Source organism: Hoplias malabaricus, chromosome 7 (genome assembly GCF_029633855.1).
Source record: "Hoplias malabaricus isolate fHopMal1 chromosome 7, fHopMal1.hap1, whole genome shotgun sequence".
NCBI classification, from domain to species: domain Eukaryota; kingdom Metazoa; phylum Chordata; class Actinopteri; order Characiformes; family Erythrinidae; genus Hoplias; species Hoplias malabaricus.
This window is the reverse complement of record NC_089806.1, coordinates 25,757,293-25,778,973: the sequence shown is the minus strand read 5'-3', so window position 1 is coordinate 25,778,973 and position 21,681 is coordinate 25,757,293. Positions and strand designations below refer to the sequence as shown.

The 21,681-nt window shown below is 39.0% G+C and overlaps 1 protein-coding gene across 1 annotated transcript; it reads right to left on the bottom strand.

The window, feature by feature from the left end:
- Positions 1-222: 222 nt before the first annotated feature.
- elp3 (elongator acetyltransferase complex subunit 3) lies at positions 223-20,706 on the bottom strand. Its single transcript, XM_066676748.1, has 15 exons — positions 20,518-20,706; positions 19,644-19,743; positions 18,514-18,652; positions 18,251-18,321; positions 17,570-17,633; positions 17,414-17,482; positions 17,002-17,156; positions 11,136-11,297; positions 10,676-10,802; positions 5,033-5,226; positions 3,949-4,039; positions 3,069-3,134; positions 2,710-2,937; positions 1,867-1,948; positions 223-1,544 (listed from the first exon to the last, which is right to left on the bottom strand). The coding sequence occupies exons 1-15, from the start codon at positions 20,537-20,539 to the stop codon at positions 1,468-1,470; spliced, it is 1,647 nt and encodes a 548-aa protein (XP_066532845.1). The 5' UTR covers positions 20,540-20,706; the 3' UTR covers positions 223-1,467.
- Between the last annotated feature and the right edge of the window lie 975 nt (positions 20,707-21,681).

The following is a 21,681-nucleotide window of genomic DNA, read 5'->3' as shown; positions in this document are numbered from 1 at the left end:
CACCAAACCCATCATGCCTCAGCTTGGGGGTTGAAAGGTCCATGGAGATTGAGCCCGCCAAATTGGACAGATAGCACACGTGACACTAGGCCATTCTTCATATTCTTCATTGTCCCAGTGGCAGCGTTCCCACCCAATAAAGTCATGCCAAAAGGCCTCTGCCGGGAAATTACGAAGCCAACCCTCGTTTAATCACACTGTGTAAGAGGAGGGTCACTGAGCAGAAAAAAAATAAAAAAACATCTGCCTGATGCAGGATAACATTTTCCAGTTTATTGGAAACCATTTTTCACATGCCACAGCCCATACATGAGCAGTGTGAGTGAGCTCATGGAAGCTTGGCTTTAAAGGCCGGTCAGTCATCATTCCAGTGACACCTTGACTCACAGCGCCTCAGACAGAGACATAATTGGGTATTGCGATGTTAAATGAAGCAGCAAAAACCCATCAGCAGAGATATCATGAGGTCTCCCACCAAGAAGAGAGCCTTCACCACCCCAGGAGGCTCAGGATGGAAATCGGCAGCTCGGTGACAGGCTCAAATGTAAGAGAGGGTGAGAGAGCATAGTTCCAGCAAAAAATAAAAGCACACTCAAACTTTTACAGCTGACAAGAATGAAAGCAATTCAATTTCAGATCACTTCAGTGTAAGGTTTTAAAAGCTTTTCTGGTCCAGACAGAGGCCACTGCTGATGCTTAATGATGTATCTTTTCAGTTCCGCTGAAGCTTCAGTGATTGATACATTATGTCCATTGAAGTGAAGCCAAATCTGCTATTGCACCGGATCGAATTTCCAGCACCACACCAATGTGCCATTTATACAGACGTGCAACAGCAGCATCTGCTAAAATGAGAGATAAATAATACTCCTTATTTCTTGAAAACAAAAGAGAATGAATGACCAGATGAGTCTGTTATTCTCTGGGCCAAGAACGGCGCATGAAAAAAACTAATTGTTTTTCTGAATTCGGGTAAACAGGAAATGATTTTGGATTAACAAAGATTTGAAAAGCTACATACATAATATGGGCTTTTATTTGATTTTTTTTGCTAAATCAACAGTATAAATATTTTGTTTTAGAATTGTTGAAGCACTCTGGATTCACTGCCACCATCCCCTGTATTTCCCAGGAGAGTTTTAGTAATCAATGCCTGTAATTTTATATACTGACATATTTCTCGCCAAAGTGCATCTGAAAAATATTTAAATATACACATGGTGTACCGTGGAGTATGTCCATAACATCTTCCTGTCTTTGGTGTTATATATATATAAAAAAATAGTAATAATAATAATTGTGGTGGCATCCTATGATTCTGACCTTCACCTTTGTACAAATTACTGATGCTTCCCTATGAAAAACTGGGAACAAAATCTATGATCAAAATCTCTACTACAGTCCTCCTGAGATATAAATCTTAGAGAGAGTCATTTTTATCTCCGTGTTTGTCCCACTGTGTGAAGCTCAGTCCAAGCGTTTCACCATGTACGGACCCTCCAGCTCGTAACCCATCTTCCTGTAGTAATTCCTAGTTCCTACACCTGAAACGAGAAAGTGGGGGCTTAGTAAACAGTCCTGTCTGCGCTTACGGAATTATCAGTGTTAATTCTGACCTACGTTCAGTCTGAGACATTTCAAAAGAAGAGGGACAAAAGCAGCAATTCTGGGCTTAACGTGTGTCACTGGCTGCATAACATTAACAGTTATATTCCCTTTGTTTGCCATGCTGCTGTTATCTTGGCCCTGCAGCCGATTTGCTGGGATGAGTGCACAGGGTTTTATTCGGTGGGGGAATGAGATGATTAATAAGGGGACGGCACAGTAGGGGCTGCATTGGAAAAGCTAAGAACACACACTCGATACCTGAGATAACAGCCAGTTTGCCTGAGCCGTGTTCGTCTCTGGCAATTCTCTCTGCCTCCTCCATTAACATCATCCCGAATCCCTGCAAAACGCATAGAAACAAACAAAGAGGGACTGAATAATAATCACAGTACAACTCACATTCTGAAATGTGACGCCAAGGCACTATTTTCCCACAAATGATAAAAGACACAAAAAAACCTCTCCTATTTTATTCCAGTTGACAATTGCTACCTTAAACACCATCTTAACCAAACACTGAATGAGGCAGCTGCGGCCCTGTTTACTGAGGCTGGCTTGCCTGGTTTACCAATTAGCTTGGAAAAACACTGCTGCATGATCATGAGTAAAGCACTGTCAAGCTCAATTAGCCTGCAGTGAGGCTCTCGCAGTCTAAAAATCTTTACACAGGATATATATATATATACACAGCAGAAAATGTAAAATATTCAGAAACATAATTTTTTTCCAGCAAAACTTTAAAGTAGTGATTTATGAAATGAGTTTCTGTATGACAAAGTGCATCCATGCACATAGAGGTGTTTTTAGACACTGACACACAAACCTGAGGACCTTAGGCCTGGCAGCAGGGTCACTTAGAAAAATTGGTACTCTCAGGGAAGAAAAAAAAATGTACTAAAATAAAATAAATCAGGGAGAAGAAATGGTGCATATAAAACCACCTTAAAAGTCTACAAAAATATTGCGTATGCTATAATCATGTTCACTAACTAAAACTACTGAATATGTACCTTTGAGGGTGCCACCACAGTGACAGTTACACTCTGAGTGTAAAACAAATTACTGAGATAAACAACTGATAGAAATGATACATGTTTGTACCTGGTGCTGGAACTTGCTGGGGTCCCTGCTGCTGATTGGGACCACACTGCCATAGACATGAAGCTCACGGACAATGGACACCCCGCCCTTCAGCTCAGGACGGAAAGACTGTGGGGTGCAGCGGCGGAGCCTCAGCAGGCCAATCAGAATGTCTTGCTCTGGGTCTTCATATGACAGGAAAGTCTCCCAACCATCGTTAGCGACGTAGTCTCTCCGGATGAGTTCTACCTGTGTTTACATTGGGAACAAAAATGTATTGGTTTTACACTAATACTTAGAAAACCATGAAGAATGTACAAAGAAATAAATGTCACATCCATGGCCCTTCAGCAATTTCCTTGACAGCAGGACAGGATTACCTGGTATGGCCGTACTTTATGATGAATCTCTTGGATGCCCACCTCTCTGGTTCTTACGTCTCTACACTGCAAAACACCAGTGAAAAAATATTTCACTTAATATTTTGGCACCAAAAATGTTTATTATATAAATACCATGAAGCCAGAATTGGACAGGATTAGTTTTACCTGTAGAAATGGCTTAATATAACTATAACCAGGGTATCTCAGTCCGAATAGACCATTTCAGTAATTTTTTTTGCCAGAGCCACTTTGAGGAAAGATTTCAGATCTTTATACTTACTGTAAAATGACCAGTTAAAATATCCCAGGGTTATATTAAACCAATGTAAACTGACAGGTGAGTGAATATTCCATCCTATTCCAGGGTAAAGGGGGTTTCTCACTGGCTCTTGAAGATGCATTTAGTGATGTTATATATAGCACAAAACAGACGAGTCATTCTAGTATGTGGCTAACCTCAGGTTGAACATCTCACCACACTCAAGCCCACAAGAAAACCACCTCCTTACTGAGAGGAGTGGAGTAAAACATCTGGCAGATATAAACCCAAATCTTACACAGTATTCCTGTAAGTTACTACTATTACACAGAATATAATAGCAGGGATATAATTTGTGTGAAGGATTACAAGCTAGTGACATTTTTATGTCTTCTTCTCACTTTAGATAACGTCATGTAGGGCTGGATTAATTTAGTTGGTGGTCTGTTGTCAGAAGAGTATGCAATGCATAAATCAAGAAGCTGCTCTCATCTCTATTATTAACACCAAGATTAATTATCCAGTGCAAACCCATCATACATTTACTGACTGGTAAAATGACATTACCCCAAAACTAATACTGTCCAAATAGGCTTTAAGGACAGCTGAAAATTGTACCTCTGTTCCCATGTCCTTCATTCGGGCCAATGCCAGCTCACGCAGGTTTCCATGTTCCACACCAGAGCTCACCAGAGGCATGGGGATATCCCTAATATCAAGGGGGTGGGATGTGTTTGCATGCAAGTTATGTTCTTCAGCAAGACAGATACACATACAGGTAGCTTAAGACATGGGCAGCCAAGCACCACTTCTTTTCAAACTGTTGCTACAGCACGCAATCCCTGGACAACTGAACATGCCTAAAGGAGAATGTTAAATGTCCAGTTCCTATATGAAAACTAACAGTTCTTCCACTGCCTAGCATCGCTCTGAGTGACTTGGGTGGAGAGGGTCACCCAATCCACCCAGAAAGAGCAAGGCCAATTATGCTGTCTTATACTACTTGTATCAACATAGATCAAACTCTTGATCTCTCATGATGATAATGACAACTTGAGGGCCTCTGCCTAGGCCCACTCACTTATTATTGGCCCAATGTTTCAAGTAATGCACGAATATGTTGTCACCATTCAAAAAGTAAGCTCTGGTGCTCTAGTAGAACACCATCCTCTGTTGATTTAGTGTGGTGCTCTCTTCCTAAGTGATATTTCATCACCTACTTAACAGAGATTCCTCAACATGATAGGCCTAGGCCTAGATCTAAAAAATAATGCCTTCAGTGCGAACATTGCAAGATAAATCCCTCAAATCAGACACTGATGACAGTATGGATCACTGGAGCTCATAACTCAATCTCTAGCTCCCTGTGTCATAAATGTCCACATAGGGTAGAGTATATTTAAGACCATGGATGTATTTGAAACAATATGACAGCTGAGAGGAAATTCGGAGATGGCAAATAATTCAGAAAATGTACAAAATTCATAGACCATACAACATTTGTTTATTGCTAACAGGAATAAGTGTCAGTTATGCATATTCCACTTCAGTGGAACAATTCTCTGTTTATTTTTTAATATGGAATATTTTGTAATATTAGTGGTTGTAGCTCAAATAATGTTTTACCCTGTTAATTATTTGCCATAATCTTTGCAGCTATAAATGGTTTCCCAATATATCATACTGCAAGTATTGCTCTTACCTCTGTACACGGTAAACTCTGGTCCAGGGCGGCACCAAGGCTAGTATACGAGCCACTAGGTCAACCAATGTGCTGGGAGAGTAACTCTTATAGCGGCCTGTCTTCCACAGCTCATACAGACCTGTTCCCCGGATCACCAGAGTGGGGTAGAGCTTCAGGCCGTCTGGCCGAAAGGCTGGGTTCTCAAAAAACTCCTGAGAAAGAGGAACAGAGGAGAAGGGCTCATTAAATACTGAGCAAAGGACATCATGAATCCAGCTGGTGGCACAGAGGAATATTCTACTGCCATTACTTTGACACTGGTACTTAATATTAAAAACGGCTCTACCCATTTATTAATAGAAAAGAAGACGACGACGGAGAAGAAAACGGGGAAAAAAAACTGAATGGGCATAAAACAAATCTACACTGCTCTGGAAGCTGAACACCTAATGGTCATTCTCATTCCAGTAAACGCTCAAGCTTCATTTGACATCATCCTGCTGACCATTAGTTTGAATGGCTCAGTCTGGACCTCTTTTGTTATTATTTTAATGTGGCTCATTTCTTGGATACTGGGAAAGGTCCACATTCTGCTTATGCAGGGAGTAACAGCACTTCCATTTAGTGTCTGAATGGAGAGTCTGGACAGGCACTGCTTGAGTGTTCGTATGACAGAAGCCTGCCAGTCACTGTAAGGATCCGTTATTCTCTTGTCAATTATGCAGATTCAGAAGTCATACCATGGTAATGATGACTGAACCATAGCAATCAAGAAGACAATGTCAGCTTGCATTTAACTAGTTTTGTCCACATTGTCCAAATGCAAGACTGATTATACAAAGACCATTCGATTAGACACAACCATGCTTAAAAATAAGCCATAATTCTTATGCAATTTGTTTCTTTAATTTGAAACTTTCAAAGAAAGTAGAACAGAAGATTACTTAAGTCACTCCCAGCCCTTGTGTTTACAAATACAGCATCCTCTTTTGGAATCAAATTAGACAAGTCTTTGAGTTAGAGTGTGTGTGTGTTTTTCTTGGGTGAGTGGATTTTTTTTGAATGAGTGTGGGTGCCTGTTCCGAGTCTGATAAGTGTGAAGTGAGTGCTGCTGGAGTCTAATGGGATTCCATTATCATTCTGCTACGCTGCTTCCTTCGCCACCGTGCTGGTCCCAGAGATAGCACCGACAGGTTCCCTTCTCCTCAGGTGAGAAGGGGAGCAAAAGAGAGAGAGGGAAGGTTAAAGGAGGGAGATAAACAGACGGGGAGGCAGCAGCGGGTGACGCGGGCAGGGCTGTGCGGGCGGTCACTGGGATGATAGTAACAGGCAGAAGAAGCAGGGTTAGAGACCAACACAAACAGCTATTAATCTCTCTCCCTCCTGCTTCTGACACACCGTCTCTTAATGGGCTAGTATCGCTCAAATATACCCAGACACCTCCGTGGAGGAGTTGCACTGCACTGCGTCTGGCACACTCTACTACACTAACAAAACAAACTGCCATAAAAATGGCAGACAAATAAACAGGCCTATCTGAATATCTGCTAGAAGTGGTACTAAACGGGTCCACCTTGAGGGCGGAGTTGGTGTCTGTGAAATGCTTACACGAGACCTGGTTCGACAAACGATCTGATAAACGTTAAACCAAAGGATGCTGTGAAACAGATGCCACAGACAAACATGGCATTGTCTGATAAAGGAGCACACTTGTGCTATTTTGAGAAATACGAACAAGATTCAAACTTCAGATGCAGGTAAAAGCTGCACCGCAGGCAGTGAGAAATTGGTGCAAAAACAAGAATATAAATTACCCACAGAAGGCAAGTGTGAGGTCGGCTGAGCTCTGACGTTGTCGAGTGCTGCTGTGATACTGTGTGTTAAGTAACACTTTGGTATTGTTCAATGTGGTGTGTCAGACCAACTCTGTCACAGCTAAACTGATGACTCTTGCAGGCACAAGATGCACAAAGTCTCATCCTGAATGCCTTTCACATCTCCTGTATGCTACCTGCAGGGTAAATGTAAAATACACAGTATCCCTAGCCAAAAAGCTCATTTCATTTGGTGCTCACAATAAACTGATACCAGCTTCTATGGGGAGAATGCCAATTAAGGCAGTCAAGACTATTCTGCTATTTGTAAGTTCATTCACAGGTAGATTGTAGATTTTAAAATAAAGAACTAACTGACAGTGAAGCATCTTACTCAGTTTTGTTCACAGACACAAATGTTTACAAATAATGTAAGAGTAAAGAACACTATATGTTGGGTTCATTCATTTGTTATCTGTAACCGCTTATCCAGTTCAGAGTCGCGGTGGGTCCAGAGCGACACACACACTAACACATTCACACCTACGGACACTTTTTTTTGAGTCACCAATCCACCTACCAATGTGTGTTTTTGGACCGTGGGACGAAACAGGAGCACCTGGAGGAAACCCATGCGGACACATGGAGAACACACCTCACAGACAGTCACTCAGAGCAGGACTTTCAAGGTCCCTGGAGCTGTGTGACTGTGACAATACTTGATGTGCCACTGTGCCGCCCATATGTTGGGTTGAGAAGGAAAAATAGTAATTGCATTGGAAAAATAATAATTAAATAAATTAATTTGAACAGGCACATAAATATAAAATGAATATGTACACAAAGAACCCCTGTTGCAGGCTTTACATTATGCCCCTTGTATATCGAGATAAGTCCCTGTGGTAATACACTCATGTGCTTCTGAATAATTCTAAATTACTGTCACCTACTAGGACTATTAAAATGCAAGCGTCTCCTTTCTTGAAAATCAATACAATTGTACTGACATGGACACTAGGAACTTATTGGTACCTCTGACACACTCAGCTGGTGTTTAACACATAGGCTTTCAGTGGAAGCCACCTCCACTAAACTCAACAATGGAGCTTTAGATTGGATCTTCTTGCTTTGCTAATGAAGCCCCCAATAAAAAGTGCTCCTTTCATTTCCTATAATGGACCCCCTGATAATGCGAAGCAATGTGTCACAGTTGGACACTGACAAGGGCCATAAAAGAGTCCCCCACTCCACAGCCCCCCGCTATCACGCCCTGCTTCATTTACACTCCATTGTCATGCCTGCTGCTTGCCAATTAGCCAACGCGCAACAAGAAGGTGGAAATTTCCCAAACTGGAGCAGGGGCTCAGCGATGAGCACTCTGAAGTTTGTATTACATCTCTGACTAGTGGCTTCTTTAAATATTCATCTGTTTGCTTGTTTTATTTTTGCAATTAGAGTTTCTTCACTAGCTCTATCCACAAATCTGATTTCCTACCCTGTAAATGCCACAGCAATAAAATATTAAATGTTTAAGTATTATACAATTATAACGAGGAAATTTTGTTTTTCACCCTTCACATTTGAGTCTATTGTTCCCTGTTCAGATATTATTCTAGATTTCTCTATTTGGATTTTGTTTTCTGTAGTATTATGTATTTCAGTAAACACACAGGGTAAAAGTGCACAAAAAATACATAAACCACAGCCAGTGTTGCTGTTTTCCTTGTCTCACTGCTTTAAGAGATAAGCTTCAGACATGACACAGGACTAAACCAGAGCTGATCCCCTTTCTTCTGAGGTCTTCAATTTCCATTTGAAAAGCTTATGGAAGAACCATGGAGAAAAAGGTAGACAAATATATATAAACAGAGACAGGATTTTACATAAAAATAGTAATAAATAAATAGAAAGACACAATTTCTACTGTTTCATTTACCCGTTAAGAGGTGTACATGTACTATCATTTAATGCCCCTTTCACCCCGAGGATTTGCATGTGTGAAAGCAAACACCCATCCGTGAAAACAAACATCCAAAAATCTTCCTGGACATTACCTGGACTTCTCCAAGTGCCTTAGTGAAGACTCCAGAGTCAGATTCAGCGCATGGGAAAATTAAGTGGGAAATGTTCCAGAGTTTCTACTGCACGCACTACACAGGCACAGCATCACACCATGCACACGATGCACGATGAAAGGAAAGCAGATTTCTAGAGATTCTAGAGCAGCTCTCTGGGGTTCTCTAGAGTTTCTAGAGATAGTATTTTAGTATTTGTTTAGACAAAGCAAATGGCTCAAACTTAAAGATTATGTTAAAAATGAAACAAAATAAAAATGTTTAAACTAAATATAAGTAAAACAAATTGCAATGGGGAAAATATTCCCCTATGGCACTGTGATTGGGCACAATTTGAAATTTGGACATAGAGATATTTGTGTCTATTGATTGTAATTTCCAATGTCACCCATTTAACTACCCTCCACCAAAATAGGAAATCAGCTGTATGATAAGCTAAAAGCCTAATAAAAGTTCTGTATCATGCCATGGAACCCGACTCATAGAGATCAAGCCCAATTATGTTCTCTTGGAATCCTGGCATTGGATGGCTGAGGCATCACAAGGGAGTGAGCACAATCTCCTGAGGATAGGACTCATTACATTCCCCTTCTCAGGTTAACGGTATAAAAACAAGGTAAACAAAAGTTAAAACATCAAAGTAATATATTGTAAAACATTAAAATAATTTATTCAATTAGGAATAATCTATATAAATTATTTAATACATTAAAAACCATGTCAAACTGGATTATACACACACCTTGTCATCTCATTAACGTCATTTTAACCGGCCATTATTTCCCAGTGTAGCGTTTTCTATTAAATGCTTTTCCAGGCACTGAATTCTGAGTAAAGTCAACACAATGTACTGAGTACTAGGCAGCTGTGAGGAGACGATGCGTCTTATGGTTCTCACTGCACCATAATTTATCAGTTTATCAATGAAAAACATAACCTGCTAGAACATTGCCAGATCATTAAAAGTCCTGAAGAAAACTTTGATCTTTAACATCAGTCATTTTTTCCACACAACAGTAGAAGAAAATATTCATGAAAACGATAAATATGAATTTTCCCCTATAAAATTATGCTCACAAGATTTTTTTTTATGCCCCAGAGATCAGGTCCCCCACACGAGGGGAGCCATGTTTAAAAGGTATTTATTAAAAAATTCTAGATAAAACGTCTCTATGTGTTAGTATATTTCAAAAAGTAAAGCATCAGAGAAAATTGATTTCTCCTTCAAGTTAAAACAATTTAAGTGGGTCTGATATTTTATTTATTTATTTTTTTTTAAATGGTATGGACACTGGACATTAGGACTATATGAATATATGATTTTAATCATTTAATTTGACCTTTGTTATGTCGTCAACGGGGCATATATACGCTAATGTACACTAATGTCTTTTCTGTCTAATACTTGGTGTCGTAAATACATTCTTAGGGCATCATATCTAATTCAGCATAGTTTTTCACAGAAATATATTGTGGATTTAAAATTGCATTCTGAATACCAAGATGAAATGTGTGGTAAAATGTCAAAAAAATGGATGCTGGAATATACATGCTTTGGTTTTATATGAGCACAAATACCACATTGGCTTTAATAATACCTCCATGTGCAGTTTTTTCATTACCATCTGTTACAGGTTTAATACAGATATCTTATGATAATAAAAATTTATCTAATGCATATAGACTTCCATCCATCCACATCTACGTATCAAACTAAAACATCTCCAGTAGACACTGCTTTTTAAATGTGAGAAAAGACGAGAGATACTCACAATGAACTGTTCAATGTCCCGCTCAATTCCCACATTAGGCAGGTCAGGCATCATGTGGGCCACCACCTTGAAGCCAGCATCTTTAGCCAGATGAAAAGATTCACATACAGCTCGGACAGTGTGTCCTCTGGTGAGGTAATGCACAAACAAGTGCAACTTATTTGGATAGCAGAAGACTTCAGTTTAAATCAGTTTAGAGTTCAATAAATATCAGAATTCAGAAACTCCACAGGAGCTCCACTACTTCACTGATATTAAGGATGATTTCTTTTTCATGGTCTGGATTTAAAAACTATGAAGGACAAGGACAAAGTTTCACTGGTGCAAGTACTGGTTTTATAAATATAAAAAGCACCTGCAGCCTGCTAAACATGAGTACATGAGTGAGTTCAAATTTAGTTCCATCAGCTGCTACATATTTAAAAACAAGCCACACAATTACAGAAAATCAAACTCTGACCTGTTAGTATCACGAGCCACATCTTCATAGACGCTCTGCACGCCAATCTCTAGTCTGGTGCAACCATACGCCAACATGTCACTGAGGTGTCGCTTCAGGCAGTAGTCTGGTCTTGTCTCGATAGTGATCCCCACACATTTTGTATTACTGCGCTCCGAATAACTGCATAAAAATTGTAAAATACATTCAGAAAAAAATTCTAGAGGAACCTACTGGCACAATGAATTGTCAGGGGACTTCTCACTGCGAGACAGGTCTACGAGATTTCCAGGAACTGCAATAAAATACACTGCAAAATACAATAAACATTACAGATGAAATGATGTAACAAACAAAATATTTATTTTGGAGGGAATGTATACATAATGTAACATTTCTCCTACTGTCTTTGGTATATAAAACAACTTCATCACATTAGGTTCATATCATGCAGTCCTGTTCTCTACTGTTCATACATCAAGAAACAAATAACTGTCTGCAATAAAAAAAAAGGCCAACTGAGAATGTTCTATCATATTGAGAACGTAATGAAATCTCAATTTCACAGACTGTTTGAAATGCAGTAATTTTTAAATCATTAAGTTACAATTACTTTAAATTGTATTTGTCCCAGACAGTTCTGTTACCAGTCTAAATATGTGCACACAAGCTATGTAAATATAGTCTAAAAACATTTATGTAAGACATTAAATTGACCTACAGAGTACAGTCAATATGTTGCTCTGTAACTGTGAACAAACTCAGGCAGCACTTCTGTCTAGTCCATTCACACACGTGCAACAGCACAACCACCCCATAATTGTCACTGTATAATTTAGAATAATCCAACAACAAAATAAAACCTTCTCTGTTGTGGTCCTGTGGGGCCCTGACCACTGAAGAACAGTGAGATGGGGCTAACAAAGTGTGCAGAGCAACAGATTGACTAAAGTCTTTAATTTTAGCACTACAAAGCACACCTATAGTGTCAAGCTGGTAAAATGAAAAATAAATTTAAAATAAGCTTATTTTAAAGTTATGGCTGAGTCTGAATGTGAACAATATTAGTAGTGGAAATCAGTGCATGTGATCCGCAAATGTAAGTTGAAACTCAGAAACGCACAGAAGAAACTACATATAAACAAGTCTCTGCTGTCCTGTCCTGTAGTTTAAGTGCTCCTTTGTCGGGTGTTGTGTGCGTAGATGTGTTTCATGGTCTTTCATGGTTTTTACACGTCTACCCCGGGTCATGGCTGTCTCCTGTTTATATTTGTTTAGTTCATTAGTCTAATCTTGTCTAGTTCTCCTGTATCTACCCATGTTTGTTTTGTTTGCAAATAAATTCCCTGCATTTGCGTCCGTCTCCTCGTCCTTCCAGCTCAGCTGTGACACCAACATTCTGAGTTGTCTGCTCATTAGGCACTAGGCACAAGGTATTGAATATTGGTATCGGAGTTATTTGCAATTATGACTAAATTATCAAGGTATCTGGGAAATACCCAATACCAGTATCGGTATTCATACAGCTCTAATTACAACAGAGCAGCTCCTTAGTAAACGTGTCCAGGTACTAAACGAATCCAGACCTGTCACTCATTGAAATCATCTGGTACATTATTAGACTAAAAATAATATAATGAATACCCCAGCAACTGAGATCCTGTAACAAGCAAGAACGGAGTTATATTTCACCACAGCACAGTCTCCTCTGTTCTAAAGCATTGGCTTTGGGGTTGTAATACTAAGACATAGCTACAATCTGTTATGCTACTGTTTGGCTGCAGGAGATAACATCTTATTCTACTTTTTTGTCTAAGGCTCTGTAGAAGTTTGAAGTCTACATTTCACACTAAAATTCTTAGTCTATTTATTAGATTTTAATTGGAAGAGTTTTTTTTCTTGTCTCACCTAAATATGCAACTCATTACTAGATACTGGTTATTAGACCTATAGAGACTGCGTAGAAGTTTGACTGCCTGGATAAAACAAGCCCAAATACTCACTTGTAATAGAAAGACAATGTAAATTACCTCTCATTGTTGAGATGATGGGGTGCCTAAAAACCTTCTTGATTGTCATTCTAGATGTGGTTTACCATCAGCTGTGACATTCTCTTGAGTTTGCCCTGCTTTCAAATAAGTTTATTTGTAAGATAGTATCTCCTGAGTTAATGGTTTGGGTTAATATCTTAAGTCAAGCCAAAACTGCCAAAAGTTATTTGCTGCGACTGTCACATTCATCTCAAACAGAATTTCTTTCAGCCTCTCAAACACACACACACACACAATTCACAGAGATAAGGGATGTGGCTGAAATCGAACTGTCGTGTCCCTTGTCTTTTCCTGATTAGCAGCCAGAACAATTACCACAATCATGTCATCTTAACAAACCCACTGATAAGACATGGTGGCCCAGTAAATCCTGAAGACCCTATGCTCCCTCTCTCTAAGAAACACACACACACACACACACACACACACACACTCACACAAATAAACCAACATATACCCAGTAATAAACTAACTGGGCTAAGCAGTGATTGGCTGTTTCATGACAGAGTGTGTGTGCCTAGAAATCATCTATTCTGCTTATCACTCTGTCCTCCAAGACTAAACTTTTTTCCTATTCAAAAAGACGCCACTTTGGGCTGGATCACAACTTCCACTCCAAAAAGCCAGAAAAATTCTCAATTGTAGGGCTATTTACATGTACACAAATGGGACCACATTTGTCTATTTTGTCAGAGACATGAGACAGACAGACTGTTGTAAAAAAACAAGTATTTGGTAGCCTCTGGTTTGTTTGTTTTTTGTTTTTTTGTAATCAGTTGTAATTATAGAGCCTAAATTATACGGCACCGAGAAAAATAAATAAACAAATAAAAATAAAACAACACACACAACAGTCAAATGTTCAACACTAACAGAGTATGCTCTGTATGTCAGATACAGATGAGAGTATTTTATATATTTACTTTACTTTTAAATCCACTGCTATGCCCTAATGGTTAGAGAAAAGGGCTTAGGACTGAAAGGTTGTTGGTTTGATTCCCATGATTGGCAGGAAAATTGAGGGTCGTGAGAGTGAAGGAACAGCACTGTCCTCCTCCCTCAATCTACAGCTGAGGTGCCCTTGAGCAAGGCACTGAAACCACAACGGGAATGGCTGCTTGCCGCTCTGGGTGTGTGTTCACGGGCCTTAGTGCACTAGTGCGTGTCTGTGTTATTTGCCACAGATGATTTAAATGTGAAAGACGTTGAACAATGTCAAATAATTACACATTTAATTTCATTATTATATATCGGTGTTTTACCAGTATGGTTCCTCAAATACGTCTCACGGCACATTTTAGTGTTTCCTCTGCTCTGATACTACACCTACACTGTGACCATCGTTAGAGCAACTATATAATACAGTCAGATGTAAAATGCCTAAATATACACAACTATCATTGGTTCTGCAGTGACATCTGGATTTCGAACAATTTCACTCTGGCACAGAGTAAAGTGAGGCATGCTCTCTCTGGACAGAAGGCAGCAGAAAATCCCATCTTATCACATCACTGTGGTTTTCAATTTGTTACAGGAAACTGACTGACATTTATTTCTAACTTGGTTCTCCATCACCAAATTCCATTGCACTGCATCTGTCTGACTGATATAGGATATAGCTGTCTGCAGATTGAGTTTCCTACAGCAGCCCTCTGTATAATGTGTCATTCTACCAAGAGAAACACTGATGTTTTTTTTTCTATTATAATATTAACTGATACTCTCTCAAACGGCAATACCAATATATTTGCAGTGCCAGTGAATGCCAGATCTGCAATCTAAGTCTAACTTAGTGATTCTTACTCTTGCCAGGTTAATGTCACTCATTAACCATTTTCTGAATGCAGGACTGGGACGTGAAATAAGACGTTATCAAAGCCAAAGCAGCTGTTCCTATGCTAAAAGGATGGCAACAAGAAACCTATAATATCACTAATGCCAGTGATAATGAGTTCTGGCTGAACTGGCCACAGCTCAGTTCCTGCTCTTTTTCTCATGAGGGTTTTTTCATTCGACAATGAGCAAGCATTATATGAGGTAAGAAGAGGATGTAACCAGTGATTTTGCCAACATTCCTAACATGCATTAATGGCCAGCACAGCTGTTCATTAAAATGAGCTGGCCAAAACAGAATAGCTCATTTGTCAATCACTGTTCTAAATACAGACTAACGTGCAGATGACAAATGTGCATTTTAATACCTGTAAGAGCTGATACTGAATTGCCTATGAGGAATGAGAAAACAAAAAAATCTCACCTTAACATGTTTAATATATATATATATATTTTTTTTTTAAACTTAGGAACATAACTGGGAACTAACTATGATGACAAATATAAATCATGTGATGACCAGTATAAATCATTTCTGTTATTTATCATATATTTTTGGTTTTATATAATTTGAAAAGGTTAGAACTTACACAAATAGCAGGTGCAGAGGGAAATGATAAAGTATATCAAGAACTCTAAATTATGTATGCAAGAACCCATATATAAATATAGAAATTACTATAGAGCAGGGGTCACAAATATGCGGCCCGCAGTCCAAGTCCGGACCCAGACATTGTCCTATCTGGACCTGGACCTGTAACTGATAAACTATTAGGAGCTGTTACATTTTTAACAGCGTGTTTGTTTTAAATGGTGTGACTCTTCTAGTCATTATGGTTCAGGTTTAGCGCTCCAGGAAATCGCCAGACTGATCGCATGCGTTTCTGCATATCACACCTGAGGCTACTCATCTAACCATATCTGCATTATGATGAGCGCTGTGAATCCAATGAGTGACACACACATGGCAGGGCTCCAGGGGACAGTAAAATTAGCCCAAGGGCCATGATAAAAGCCCTTTTGGGTCGCTTTCAGGATGATAGTGTGGAGTGAATTAAAACCAGAAACTTGAAAAATAAGGGAACAATTACAGGTCAAAATTCTCATAACGGTGAATTTGGATTCCCGTCCCTCAGCATAAAGAGCCAATAAGCTTGCTGTTAATGGATAAAGTCCCGACCTCCAGGAATAAAATCCAATCAGATTGCTGGTGATGTAACGTAGTATGTCAACTGCAACTACAAGTCATTAGGGACTTTATTTACATGTACATTTTGTTTTTCCATATCATTGTTTTATTTGCACATTTTACTTGAAATGAGAAAAGGACATTTCATTTCGAATATTTGTTATATATAATTATTTAATGATCTTGATGAAATATAATTAAAAGGGTAATTTGATTTGAAATTCTGTTGTTAACTACATAAAATGTTGCTATAACAACAAGGCAGGATGCAGGATATGGCACTGATCATAATGCAGGTTATACATTATGTTCTGGAAATTGGTTTGAGAAAATTCTCTTACTGTACAGTGGATTTTAATTAATTACCCCGGCTATAGAGAGAAACAAACAAACGAAAAAAAAATACTGAAATTAAAAAAACTATCTGAAATGTATACTGCACCAGAGGATATCCTGCCTATGTCTTAACAGAGTGTCTAGACTAGTCTAGTTGAGTTTGGTTAAGAAACTGTTAAAGGCAAGATATTCTCCAGGCTGCAGATTAAAATGAGTGATATTAATTGATTAACAATGAAATTGTTGCTGTAAAAATGAAAGGTATATTCCTATCAGATATGTTAATCACATATAGGGCAGCTCCTATCCATTCTAAGCGCACAACAATGTGATGCACCTACTGCTGCTCAGCACACAGCTCCCTCTTGTGGCATTAAAGTGTTATGATGCGAGTAAGAAAAAGCTGGTGAAAGCTGGTGCTGAGAGGAGTACGACTGCCACTCAGACTCTCTCTCCTTTTGCAGCTGCAGTACTTTACCTGACTGCCTCAGCCACGTTGTTGGAAGTGTGTCCTGACAAAGCATCATGGAGGTTGCGGATGAAGTAGTCTCTGTAGTCCTCCGGCAGAGCCATGAACGTGCCACCCATCACAATAAACTCCACCTTATCCACACTGTGGCCCAACTGCTTCAGCTGCGCACACACACAAACAAAAAGTTTGATGCAAGAGAAAAAGATGCAAGTAGATTTGTCTAAAAATGCAATGAATGCTGTTCAGATAATATTCACGTTATATAAGCAACATTTTTACTCCTTATGATTAGGTCCGTTCATAATTATCAATGACATATTTACAGTTGTATAAAATTTGAATACCAAGGCTCAAAGAACCTGCTCTAAATGTACACAAACTAAATTAACCCCTAGAGGCTCAGCAACTGAAGGCTTACCTGTTCGACTCTATGTCTGGTCTGTAAATAAGGATCGTATCGAGCTCTGATGGCTCTCATAGATGTAGGCTATAGAAGAGAAAATGACAGTGTTGTGAGAAAGCACCATCAGCAATACCAACTATGCATTCTGGCAGTACTGGCCTGGGAATTTACCTCATAGCCTGTGTATGACTGTGTGGAGTATTCAAAATCAGAGTCTGGACCCCCTGGACAATATCTGATTGGACAAAAGAAATATAAAAACAAATTAGGCAAATTATTAATTTAAATTAAATTAATAATTATATTATATTTCATTTTATATCCTTTGGTTCTTTTAATATTCTTTCAACTGTTAGTGCTAATATTTTACTATCTTTTATTTACATTTCACTTTACTACATGTAAAAAATCAGAATTAAACATTACCCTCCAAGTTATGTATTCAGAAACTTTAGTCAGGAAATATAATTGTATCATATTCCATTATTCTTAGGTACAAAGTCAAAATCCCTTGACTTAATTTTATATTTCCATTCCAGGCACTGGGTTCTTAAAACATGCCTCTTTTCCTGTAGAAAAATGAATGTAGCATAACTCTTAAAGGAAAAATACTTGCCTTTAAGGACCCTTAAATGGTACCCTTAAATGGTACATTCATATTTTTTGTATATTTGGTGAGGGGTAAAAAGTACATGTTCCCTAGGCTCTACAAATGAAAGTAATATTTATTATTTTATACTGCTATAAATAACTGATTGCTAAACTTGGCATAAACATAAGGTTGAACAAAAACTATTAAGCGTTGTAGACAAATTAAATATTAATTTAATTTTTAATTAAATATTAACTTACACACATATGTTGCCAGTGAAACTGATATGTGGACAGCGATGGGGTTTGCACATCACAGCGACAACTGCAATCTAGACATAGGTATTAACATAAAAATGTGAAAACCAGCATAAGGAAACGTCAGATATCAATGTATACTGATTTTAATCAGCAAAACCCAAATATCAATATCAAATAACATCTACATTTTGTCATAGTACATTGAACAATTCTGTGTAAAAAAAGGAAACAGCCCATCCAGGCTTTCTAGTTAGTAGACGTACTCCACTGGCTGTGCGGATAGGTTTAGCTTTCAGTTTGGGCAAAAGAGCTCGTCTGTAATGAGGAGGCACTGCAGCAATAATGTCCACCAGACGGGGTTGTGCTGAAAGCCCATACTTCGCTGAGGTTTGTGTTTTCAATCTGAAAAAGAAAATAATGTTAATTTTTAGAACATGTTTACTCTATACAACAAAACACACTGCTCAGGATATACAGTAACTGGTACAGTCACACACTAATACACAGACAGCTTTCTATATACATCAATCAACCATAAAATTATGACCATCTCTTTGTATCTACACTCATTGTCCATTCTCTCAGCTCCTCTGATCATACAGGAGCATTTAGACCTACAGTGTTACAGAATGTAGTCCATCTCTCGCTCTATACACTTTGCTTTCCCCTTGTACCCTGTTCTTCAATGATAAAGACCCACACATGATCACCATATTGCAGGTATGGTTTGGATGATCATTCATTGTCAGAGTTGCACTGACACTGATGTGGTGGTGATGTGTTAGTGTGTGAAGTGCTGATGGAGGTTTTACACACTGTGGCCACTCACTCCACACTATTAGACATGCAGACCCTGTTGATCAAGCTTGTATATGTAAATTCCCTGCTGTACTGAGAATATTGACCCCACCAAAAATATCCAATAAACAGCGCCCTGTGTCCACTGATAGAGAACTAGACGATGACCAACACAAAATGTGCAGCATAGGTGAGCTACTGTCTCTGAATTCACATCTACAAGGTGAACTAACAATGTAGGTGTGTCTAATAGTGGACAGTGATTAAAAACTCCATCAGCACTACTGTGTCTGATCACTCTGAGCTAAAAAAACTGACAATAAGTGTAGTATATTAAATGTGCCTTTTTTTCAACCACAGTATAGGCTGATAAGGTGTGATTATGCAGGATAAACCGGAAAAATCTAGATACATTGTACATAGTACTAAGATTGAAATAAGGGTGGTGAACAGTTTTAATACAAAACAAAATGCAGAGTGCAAATACAAAATTGCATATTTTGTTCTCATTCTAAGTTTCTGGACAAGAGAGAGAGAGAGAGAGAGAGAGAGAGAGAGAGAGAGAGAGAGAGATAGAATTATAGATATCACTTACTTGTTAAGGTTAATATCTTTTCCTTGCTCATGAGCCTCAACCAGCTGTTTGATGACATCTGCAATGGTCATCATCATCAGTTCGGCCCGGCTGAGCTCACCTGAAAAGAAGAGAAGCATCTCAGACACCAGCAAAGACAACTTTTATCTTGATATTTACACAGCCACTGCATTTGCTGCTTTTACTGACAAAGGAAGGTGTTATTTAAAAGAAGCACTGAGACACTGTTTTTCTTGAGAATGTTCCACAAAGGTGTGGGGTATTTCAAATAAGCAGGATTTCAGAGTTGAGAGCAGGTTAACTTATCCCCAAAACGTGAATCATTTATTAGTAATATCTCTCCATCTATTGGTTACTCTGGTTTTGGATAAAGGGTTAAGAGACAAAGTTGTCTGTGTGATATAACCCCAAGAATTTCCAAGTTTAGCCAGATAATTTAAACGATAAATCAAATATGTCCAATAGGAAAATTGCTATTCCGATTGGACAGTCCTCAACTTTGGGCTTAGGTTACCGGACCAACTCATACATCCTGCTTTGTGCAACATACTCCAGGGTTTCCCAGTTAACAAGGGAAATTAAGCCTGAAGTTGAGGACTGTCCAATAGGAACACCCTTCAGCTCTTTTCCTATGGACACATTTGACTTGAGTCTTAATTTTCTGAAAAAAATCCTGCTTTGTGGGGAAAGGTCCCCAGTATTTCACGTTACCTGACACACCACAACACAAAACCATGTGTTAACAGTAAACACAAAACTCTGCAATGAGCTAAATTAAACGTTTAGACAGTTATTGCTGTTCGGAGAATTTCTATATCACGTCAAAACTATTTCTATGCAAAAATTAAATAGTTTATCTGTAAGGAACACTTACTCTTTTTCTTCGGCTTCCCCATCTCGACAGCAGCTCACGTGAACACGTAGGTTCGGAGGAGGATACTTTGGGATTAAAACGCTATTTTCTTGAACGCGTCTACATTGTTTCCCTTGGCCTGCTAACGTTAGCGCAGCACAACTGTCAACATGCTCCACGCCGCCGGTGTGGAACGGAAAATCGCACATACTGCACATGCGCAGCAGAACTACGTCATGCGCAGCCCGATTTGGACAGCGCATGCGCTCACCTTTCACGCATTATAGCTAGCTTATAACAGCAGAGACTGTTTTGTGAAGCAACGTCTACAAGCACGTATAAAACATGAGTTAGCCTTTCCTCACTGTCCTTTACAGTTTTAAACAACTGGAGTACCTGCAAAGTGTGTTTATTTACAACTGACGATATCCGAGTGGAGGTAGTCTTCTGTTTAAACAAAACATAACGAATAACGATGTGGGACACACTTGGTGATCAAACAAAAAGAGTCGTGTGTTGTCGGAAACTGGGAAGTACAATTTTTTCCGACTTGTAAATTGCACCTGAACGGCGGACAAAGTCATATTTACCATGGCATTCTGGGTTTACGAGATGTGGCCTCTTTTACCTCTTTCCCAGGAGAAAATGGAAAATATGCATTTGAATAGTTTTATTATTCATGTTTTCTGTAAATAAAAGCCAAATATTATGATTAGTATTGTTATTACTCAAAAACTGTTTAATTGGTATTAAATAAAAATCACTTTTGGGGACATATTGTGCACAGTGGGCGGATCTTTAGCCAAGCTCCCGAACGCAGTGAAGTATTTACTACTTATTCATTCATTCATTCATTCATTCATTATCTGTAACCGCTTATCCAGTTCAGGTCGCGGTGGGTCCAGAGCCTACCTGGAATCATTGGGCGCAAGTCGAGAATACACCCTGGAGGGGGCGCCAGTCCTTCACAGGGCTATTTACTACTTAACCATCCTGTATACAACCTTCAGATTAGTGATGTGTCGGTCGCGAAAGAATCGGTTCAAAGAGCCGGCTCTTGTAAGTGAACGATGAGAGCCGGTTCCCGTCTATGACCGAGCCATTTTTTTCTAAGGCTTGTCATTCAATCAATCAGAGAACAAAAAGCAAAGGTACCAATCAGCGAAGGGTTATACCACCAAGCAG

Coding starts and splice junctions, on each gene's coding strand:
- elp3 (XM_066676748.1), bottom strand. CDS start 20,539: ATGGGGAAGCCGAAGAAAAAGA. Junction 17,483..17,569: donor AGTCATACACAGGCTATGAG/GTAAATTCCCAG, acceptor TCTCTTCTATAG/CCTACATCTATGAGAGCCAT. Junction 17,157..17,413: donor CCAGACATAGAGTCGAACAG/GTAAGCCTTCAG, acceptor GTGTGTGCGCAG/CTGAAGCAGTTGGGCCACAG.